Consider the following 9,329-nt stretch of genomic DNA (forward strand, 5'->3'; position numbering starts at 1 on the left):
CCTTGTCAAAGGCACATCGTTAAGGCAGGGAAATGGCTACTGCTAACAAAGCCGAGTTTACGCTGCAGGGTCACTTTAATTTGGGGTCCCAAGCCTCCGCCCCAGTCCTCATTCTCTCTGCCATTAATGAACGTGGATCTTCAGACTTTTCCCTCTGGTGAGCGACTGCCACTTGCGAGGTCTAGAGGTCGCAGAGCGGGACGCAGCCACCGAGCCCTAGGGCTCCGTTCGCGCGTCGCCAGCTTTCGGCCTGGCACCCAGAAACAAGCAAAGAAAAGTCATTCACGCAGACCAACAGCACTCAGCAAGCTTACTGATCACGTTCCCCAGTCGGGGGGCGGAGCCACGAGGCCCACCGGTCCAATGAGAACGTGCTTGCACGTAGCTTGATTTGCATGTACAACAATGCAAGCCGCATTGGTAACCCCTGAACGACCCAACCTCTTTAAGGTAACCTGCCTCCTATCCCGATTAAGTTTCCCCAGCTCCTTTTTTGATGCTTTGGGGGCCCTGAAAAGGGCCTTTGGGTTAGGGGTGGTGATGCAAGAGACCAAGGAAGGCCCAGAGCCGGTGGACGCGCTCAGCCGCCGAAGCCATAAAGAGTGCGGCCCTGGCGCTTGAGCGCGTAGACCACGTCCATGGCCGTGACCGTCTTGCGCTTGGCGTGCTCGGTGTAGGTGACGGCGTCGCGGATCACGTTCTCCAGAAACACTTTGAGGACACCGCGGGTCTCCTCGTAGATGAGCCCCGAGATGCGCTTGACGCCGCCACGCCGAGCCAAGCGCCGGATGGCGGGCTTGGTGATGCCCTGGATGTTGTCTCGCAGGACCTTGCGGTGCCGCTTAGCGCCGCCCTTTCCGAGCCCTTTGCCGCCTTTGCCACGTCCAGACATCGTCTCCACCCGGTGAAGAATGGAACAAGAGAAAACGACCTTACAGAGCCCGCCAGCAAGAGCTTATATTCTCTGGTTGCGGACCTGTTTGAAAACAGCAAGGAGTAGGCGGAGCCATAGGCTCCACCCCCTGGTTCTTTACTCCCGGCTGCGGTAGCTCCAATACCGGAAGACTTTTTATTCCCGCCTCAAATCTGAAAAACCCTAGCATATTTGAAAATTTAAACAATATCAGCTAACAATTTCTTTTTCTCTTCCTTAGCGCAAATAAAAAGGTCGCAACATGCTATCTTCAGTATGCTCTGATTCGCTATCTAAGCTGAATGCTTATTCTTTACTGCAAAATAATGTGAAAATGATTAGAAATCTAGCTTACTAGATATGATGGTAAAGCAATATTCATTTTCACGTCTGAGTCTTTTGAGTGGATGGAGAAGAGAACAGTCACTTTCTCCTGTGACCACGCTAAGAAAATTATTTTACTCCTCTCTCCACTTCCCGTTTGTTTTCAACTGTTTTTCTGCAGTGTGTGGAGTTTTCTGCTTCTCCTGCCGGGCGAACACATCAGTATTTTCTTTTCAACCAACCGTCTGCTTTTATAGTTACTTAGCTGAGCTATTGTAACGTGTCACTTAGATAAGCTTGCATCGCAGAGCTTGCATTTAAAACTTAAAAGTTCTCGTCAGGTGTAGTGACTCACACCTGTAATCACAGCTCTCTGGAGGTTGAGGCAGGAGGATTGCCACCAGCTGGAGGCCAGCCTGGGTTAGACAAACTCAACTACATTTCACCCCCTCCCCATTCAAAGGTGTTGTAAAGTTACATTTGTCGGAAGCATGACTTTGAAGAGATTTTTACTGGGAATTCCCAAGCCAGAAAAGGGTTCTTTTGGTGTTTTGTTCCTTTTTAAACGGGGTTTCTTTGTGTAACAGCCCTAACACGGTCCTGGAACTCAGTTTGTAGACCAGGCTGGCCTGGAACTAGGAGTCAGAGAAACACCTGTCTCTGCCTCTTGAGTGCTGGGATTAAAGGCATGTGCCACCCTGCCCAGAGGTGGTTTTTTTTTTTTTTTTTTTAAGAGAAGACTGCATTTAGAAGACAGCCGGATTTAAGGGAGAGTTCACAACACTTTCCCAGGTGCTTAATGAGCTTGTTGAGGACCGAGCATTTTAGTAAATTGTTGTTGGTCTGTAGTTTTAAAGATAAGCTTCCCAGCAGGAAAATGGTTTCCTAAATTTTTATATTTCTAAATGCTTTTAATCTACAGTACTTTTCAATCTTCAATCCCCATAACTCAAACAGTATGTTAAAGATTAACTGAGCCCTAGGATATTTGGAGGGAAAAAAGCCTGAGTCATTAAGTCTTTTTGTTTGTTTGTTTGTTTTTCAAAATGAGGTTTCTCTGTGTGGCCCTGGCTGTCCTGGAATTCACAGTGTAGACCAGGCTGGCCTTGAACTCACAGAGATTTGCCTGCCTCTGCCTCCTGAGTGCTGGGATTAAAGGCTTGTGCCACCACCGCCCAGCGAGTCATTAAATCTTATCTCATGATTTTAAGTCCTTGGCTTTCTAGAATTCTTACAAAAATAAGGCAAAGCTGCCTCTAGAATACTTTTTCAAAGTCTGTAAAAGCCTGTATCAAAAAAAAAAAAATGGAAAAGAAAAGAAAAGGACTTTTCTATGATATAAGCACAAATTTAAGCTGGTTTACAGAAGTCATTCTAGTATTTTCTTGCTGAAACTGCACCAGAGGCTTCCAGAGGCATTGACTCAGTATGTAATAGAACCTGTTGAATGCCTCCAGACATTAAATAATGTATTAAGGTCAGGTGTTAGGTGGTAAAGCCAGGATTTTGAGGAAGTTGTCGGGTTCCACGATGATCGATCACCTTTATGGTGGAATTTATATTGCTCAGATCCAAAGAGGTGTATTTGAGCCCCCAGCTACTGTTTATTCATCATTGTGCTAGACAATAAAGACATACATAAATACGTGTAAACTGGTTTTGTCGTGAGAGAGAGAGAGAGAGAGAGAGAGAGAGAGAGAGAGAGAGAGTGTGTGTGTGTGTGTGTGTGTGTGTGTGTGTGTGTGTGTGTGTGTTTATTCTGTGTTTGGGACAGGATCCTATGCCGTTCAGGCTGGGTGGGAACTCTGTGGCTAATGATGACCTTGAACTGACCCTCCTTAAAATTAAGATCACAGGCAGGCCCCACCACACTTCGCTCTGGGAACTTTATTCAATGAAATCAAATCGTAATTAGAATAGGGAGAGGTTAAATTTGTGATCTTTTAATTAAATGGATACTAAAAAATCTACACGGCATTTTTAACCAACGTTTGACTTTACATCAGTTGTATAACATTCAGAAAATGTGGTAAACTGAAGTATCTCAGTGAATCAGTGGAAAGTAATCGCTAATTAAATAAAAAAATCTTATTTTATTTCAAATGCCACAGGCCTATAATTTACATATATAAGAACAAGTCGAAGCATCCTTCCTCCAGCATCTCAGTCTAGAGTATTCTAAAGTCTTGGTGGAGCAATGAGCGACAACCTCCGACTCCATCTCAAGAGCTGGGATTACAGACCTGCACCAATGTGCCTGGCTTCCCTTAATTCCCCTTTTTACCTTCCCTCTCTTCCTTCCTTCCTATCAGGCTGGTCTGAATCTCAAAATAGATAAGGCCGACCTCAAGATTTTGGCAATCCTCCGGCCTCCGCTACCCTAGTGCTGGGATTACAGACACCTGCCAGTTCCAACAAGACCAAGAAAGCCTGCGAACTATGTAAATTAGGACTAGGAATTTGCGGTTTTGATTGGGACAAGTCTTGGAAGGCGGGCCCTCTGCTCGGGCGAGCTGATTGGGCGCGGCGCCTGCCTGTCACAGGCGGCCGCGGCTGCAGAGTTTGGCGAGGTAGTTCCGGAGTGGCGCACGGCATCCCGGAACTGAGCGGGCTGGTGTTGGAGCTCCCGGCGCCGGGTCGAGCATGTCGGGGCGAGGCAAGCAGGGCGGCAAGGTGCGCGCCAAGGCCAAGTCGCGCTCGTCGCGCGCGGGCCTGCAGTTCCCCGTGGGCCGCGTGCACCGGCTGCTGCGCAAGGGCAACTACGCGGAGCGCGTGGGCGCGGGCGCGCCGGTGTACCTGGCGGCGGTGCTGGAGTACCTGACGGCCGAGATCCTGGAGCTGGCTGGCAACGCGGCGCGCGACAACAAGAAGACGCGCATCATCCCGCGCCACCTGCAGCTGGCCATCCGCAACGACGAGGAGCTCAACAAGCTGCTGGGCCGCGTGACCATCGCTCAGGGCGGCGTCCTGCCCAACATCCAGGCCGTGCTGCTGCCCAAGAAGACCGAGAGCCAGAAGGTGAAGAGCAAGTGAACCCGACGGGTGCAGAGCCCGCCGCAGTCCGCAGCCAATAAAGTCGGTCAAAAGCGAGTAATCCGGAGAGCTGTGTAGTCGCGGGACCGACGGGGTGCTGGGTGGGGACGCGGGCCACCCTTGAGGCCATGTGGGAGCCAGAGGGGACCCAGGGGGTGGGTTGGGAGCCTCCCTCCACTCCTTGCACCACAGTAGGTAGGAGAAACGGGGAGGGTATTCTGGAATTAACTTTGCCTAACTGCCAGGCCTTCGCAGGAAGGAGTGGTAGGAGAGGTGTTTCCAGCAATGGGCAAGAAGTTGCCTCGCTGCCCATACTTAGAAAGGTTGAGTTACTTGGAGAAGACAACTTAGGGACCTTGATGGGTGCTAGTAATTTAGTTAGGATCGATAGTCTTTTTAAGCTAATAGATACTACGTGTTCATGATCTGAATACCAGCCACCTTCACCTCACACCCTTGTGTTCACGTTTCTTTAAAATGAAGTAATTTGTGCAGTACGGAAGTGAGTCATGAAGATTGCTCCCTGGTCGGTATTGCATAACAGCGGGGCTCTCAGCCTTTAGTATGTGTTTAGCAGTTTTTTAAATTTTCTCCTTCTGCTCATGGTGGCGCACACTTGCCACGGGGACTAAAACGTGTTCGTGGCTGGTGAGTTCAGAGGCCATTCCTGAGCTACGTTAGGAATATGTCTCAAAATATATACACACATTTCCCCCTCAAGCTTTAGCTTCATAACAGCATTGCCTTTGGAAACTGGCTTCATTTTATTTAGAATTAAACCCTACTTTTAGGGATAACTCTTAACTTCCCAGGAGTCCCGTTTTTTCCATTAGCTGTAGAGTTGTGTAATGCCCGGGTAAGGAAAGGAAAGGTCATGAGAGGTAAGAGCAAGGAGAAACACGTAGGGCCCTGGAAAAGCTGTTCTTCCCTTCTTGGCCATTCCATTTCATTCTCAGTAACTGTCATTCTGCCCACAGGATCCACAAAAACCACCCCAGGGTAGGTTTCACTCTGGGTTCATTTTTTTTTTTTTTTTTTTTTTTTCCTGGGAGTCAGTTGACGTCTTCCCCTTCATTTGTAGTGGCTGGCCCTTTCCCCCTCATCCCCAGTGGTGATTGGCTGTCTACACCATGCGCTATTATCCAGTGCGGGGAGTACAGCAGTGAATGAGGCCAGCCACTGTCCTGAAACCCACATTTTTTTTTCATAGTTCCTGAAGACAGGAAATAGGACAAATAAATAATATATTACAAACCAGTGTCTGTCCGTATTTGGTTCTCTGCTGTTGGTTGAGTGGATAGTGGAATTACTCTGTGGTAATCTTGGAAGATGTACAAAGATCACATCACACACACCTCTCATAAAGAGGTAGATTGCTCCTTCTGACACCTGAGGAGAACAGACTCCAGTGGCATTAGGGCAATTTCAGGAGGTAAACTTTTCATACTTGTTTGGAGGACTAAGATGATTTTAGTACCATGTATTAGCATTAGATACTTATATTGAAAAATGCCATTTCCTACAAGGACTAAGGGTTTGCCCTTGTGACTTAAATTCTAGGTAAACGTGTAGTATTATGTGAACCAAGATGTGAACAAATACCTACTCAGCTGGTGGAGCACCAAGGTCAGGAATAGAAATGTGATCACCCAGGTATAGCTAGGTGAACCAGTTGGGCCTCCTTACAAAAGCATAAGGCAACATGAAGGAAAAGAGCGGCTGTTTGTAAATCCTGAGGGAGGGGAAAGGGGTCCTTGGGAGCCCATCCCCTAACAACCATGAACTGCATAAATTTTGGCGTGAAAGGTGGGGGCCTTGTGTCCATCAATGACAAAGTGGGTCCTATCTTGTGCAGGTCACCTGCAGGTTTTCACAAGTGTTGAGAGTTGACAAGAGCAGGTCTTGTCATGCCTGGAGGACAGCTTTCCCCAGCTGTAGGAGTTTTAAAGAATTGTAGCCAAGTGTGGTTTACAACTCTAATTCCAGCACTAGGGAGACAGGGAAGAGCCTGAGTTCAAGGCCTGTCTGAGCTACATGTTCTGGGATAGATAGGGCTGCACAGGGACATTGTCTCAAAAGAGTAAAATTCCCTTGTGAAGGATACCACTTGGAGCCAGTATACATGCAGTCACCTGTATCCATGAGTTCCCATTTACAGACTCAAACATACCTAGTTTTCAAGTGCTGGTTTGACGTTTGAGTCTAACTTAATAGATTTGAGCATCTGGGATTACCCAAATCATGAAGAAGTAAGGACAAAGGTCACAAAACCTAACCCATTTGCCTTTTTCTCATGATTTTTTTTTTTTTAAGATTTATTTATTATATATACAGAAGAGGGTGCCAGATCTCATTACAGATGGTTGTGAGCCACCATGTGGGTGCTGGGAATTGAACTCAGGACCTCTGGAAGAGCAGTCAGTGCTCTTAACCTCTGAGCCATCTCTCCAGCCCTTTCTCATGATTCTTAACATGAGAAATCTAACTGGAAGAGCAAGATAAACAAGCTATAAGATGATGAGTGCCTCCATTTCCGCTCAACCTTCACTACTGCTCTAGAAATGCTTAGGATCCGTTTAAATACTGCTCTTCACCACTTCTGATGAGGTTTTTTAAAAATTGGATTGATCTATTGACAGAAACAGGTCTGAAAAATCATTCGGCCTGTGGTCCTTGGTAAAGTTCTTGAGGGTAATTTGAAAGGCCAATGCTTCAGGCAAGAGACTGGATGAAGGCAGTCTAGCACCTTCGGTGTGGCCTGCAATCATTTGGATGGCTATACAGTGCTTGGTTTACTTGCACATTGCTGCTTTCCGTGCAGAGATATGCTGTTCTGTGGGACAGGGTGCAGTTTGGCCAGGGTCTGTTTGCTGCCGAGCCAGTTTTGACTTTGGATCCCAGAGAACTGGTCTGTTCAGTTTTGCATTCCTGGAATGAAAAGGTTTAGCCCATGCCTAGTTGGCAGTGCCTGGCATGCTAAATGTGAACTCCACAAAGCCAGTAGTGGCAAGGGCAAATGCTATGGTGATTAAGAGCTTGAGCTTGATAGAATGGGACTTAGGTTCTGGCCTAGTTACTTCTCCATCTCTTGAGACATCATGACCAAGGCAACCTAAAAAAGAAAGCATATAATTGGGGGCTTGCTTACAGCTTCAGAGGGTGACTCCATGACCATCATGGTAGGGAGCATGGCAGCAGGCAGGCATGGTGATAGCTCAGAGCTTACATCTGATCCACAAGCAGGAGGCAGAGAGGCTGAGCCAGGCATGGGCTTTTGAGATTTCAAATCCCAAGTGACACACCTCCAACAAGGCCACACCTAATCCTTCACAGAAACTTTCCTGCCAACCAGAGACCAAACATATAAACATCTGAGCCTATGATGGCCATTGCCATCCAAACCACCAAAGGTTCGCAATCTTCCTCAGTCACCTGGTTTGGAAACACTATATCAAGCCCATTTAAAAGTATTAAATGGCTTTCTATTTTCTGTGGATTGAAGGGAAGCAGGAAGGATTGAAGGAAGCTCAAGAGAATGAGGTAGCTGAGGGAACTGACAAGACACAGGAGGCCTCTCTTCAAGGTTAAATAAGCTGTATACAATTGGAGGAGACAGGGAGGCTTGGTGAGGTAGCCTGCACTTGAACTGGCTTGTGCCATCTGGAAAGAGGAACCTCACTTGAGAAAATGCCTCCAATAGATTGACCTGGATGGAGTATTTTCTTGATTAATGGTTGATGTGGAAGGAAGAGCCCAACCCACTTAGGGCAGTGATAACCCTATCGGGTCCTGGGAGGGACATGAAAGGCAGCTGAAAGCTAGTGGGCATCACTCCTCTGTGGCTTCCGCTTTAATTTGTTTTCTGCCTTGAGTTCCTGTCCTATCTCCCCTTCACAATGGACTGTGGGCTGTAAGTCAAAATAAACCCTTTCTTGCCTGAGCTGCTTTTGGCCACGGTGTTTACCACAGCAGCAGAAAGCCAACGAGGACACCCCTCATGCTTTTTAACCTCAATAAACTCATTGGTTTGCCAAGCTGAAGTGGACGGAATCCTTTCTTTGGTCAGCTGTTTCTCTCTGGGTTGAAGAGAAATTGTGTCTCCAGATAAAGTGAAATGATGTAATTGTTACCTCAGTGGGCTTTGAGGATCTGGTTATGTGAATGAGGGCACTAAGTTTCCCACGTAGAAAGGTGTTCAATGCCCCCCGTGGTGCTGTGAGCCTGTACTCCCCATCTAATCCCCATTCCAGAGTGAGCCTGTATCCACAGTGGTGACGTAAGCAGAGCACTTTCGTGAAACCACAGTACCTAATTATGACCACCATGACAAGAGACCGAATCATAACCGTTGGCCTTATCCCCCTTTTCCTACAGATGGACTCGATACATTCAGTGTTAGGCTTTATGACTACAATTTTCCAATAAAACTAGCAGCACATTTGGAAATGTGTTTTGATAATCAAAAGCTTCCTTACACAACCATTAACAGAAATCTCTCCCAGAAAGAACATAAATTCAAATAGAATGTTAAAATAACCAGACTCAGACCAAATCTAGAGAGCAATTCTATTTATGGAGAAATGTACTTATCATGCTAACTGGGTAATGTCATTATTTCATCCTTGTGTTGAAATGGTCAAATCCATTGTTGGCTTTTCTTAATTACACTAAAAGCCCAAACCGAATGGACTATTTAGTGCTTTGTCAGGATTTTTCTTAATCTGTTAAATAAAATCTAAACCTGAAATCCAGTGGAGAACTCAACTCTGAGAAGGCATAAACCTTAGCACAACACAGTGGAAGTCATCCCTCTTTAATGCTGTAGGATCTGCATGAGATACAGTGGGCAGTGAGGTGTACCTAGCAACAAAATGCACGGATTCAGTGCCCCTGTGAGTCACGTGAGCACTGTTTCAACACTAGAGTCAGCTGGTGGAAACCCTTGTGAGTCTGTTACCAGTTTCCCAAGTTTTCCTGTGAGTTGCTTTTCTGTTTCTGTGGTAAAACACCATGGAGCAGGGCAACTTATGGTAGAGTGTATTTAGGCTTGCAGTTGCAG

At 46.8% G+C, this 9,329-nt stretch overlaps 2 protein-coding genes across 2 annotated transcripts; one reads left to right on the forward strand and one right to left on the reverse strand.

Annotated features, from left to right (window-relative positions):
* Positions 1 to 401: 401 nt before the first annotated feature.
* On the reverse strand, positions 402 to 959 carry LOC131906188 (histone H4). The gene has a single exon (XM_059256973.1). It carries the CDS (start codon positions 890 to 892, stop codon positions 581 to 583), a length of 312 nt encoding a protein of 103 aa, XP_059112956.1. The 5' UTR covers positions 893 to 959; the 3' UTR covers positions 402 to 580.
* A 2,830-nt stretch (positions 960 to 3,789) lies between these two features.
* Positions 3,790 to 4,327, forward strand: LOC131906189 (histone H2A.J). The gene has a single exon (XM_059256974.1). It carries the CDS (start codon positions 3,881 to 3,883, stop codon positions 4,268 to 4,270), a length of 390 nt encoding a protein of 129 aa, XP_059112957.1. The 5' UTR covers positions 3,790 to 3,880; the 3' UTR covers positions 4,271 to 4,327.
* The last annotated feature ends 5,002 nt before the right edge of the window (positions 4,328 to 9,329 follow it).

Source organism: Peromyscus eremicus, chromosome 3 (genome assembly GCF_949786415.1).
Source record: "Peromyscus eremicus chromosome 3, PerEre_H2_v1, whole genome shotgun sequence".
NCBI lineage: Eukaryota > Metazoa > Chordata > Mammalia > Rodentia > Cricetidae > Peromyscus > Peromyscus eremicus.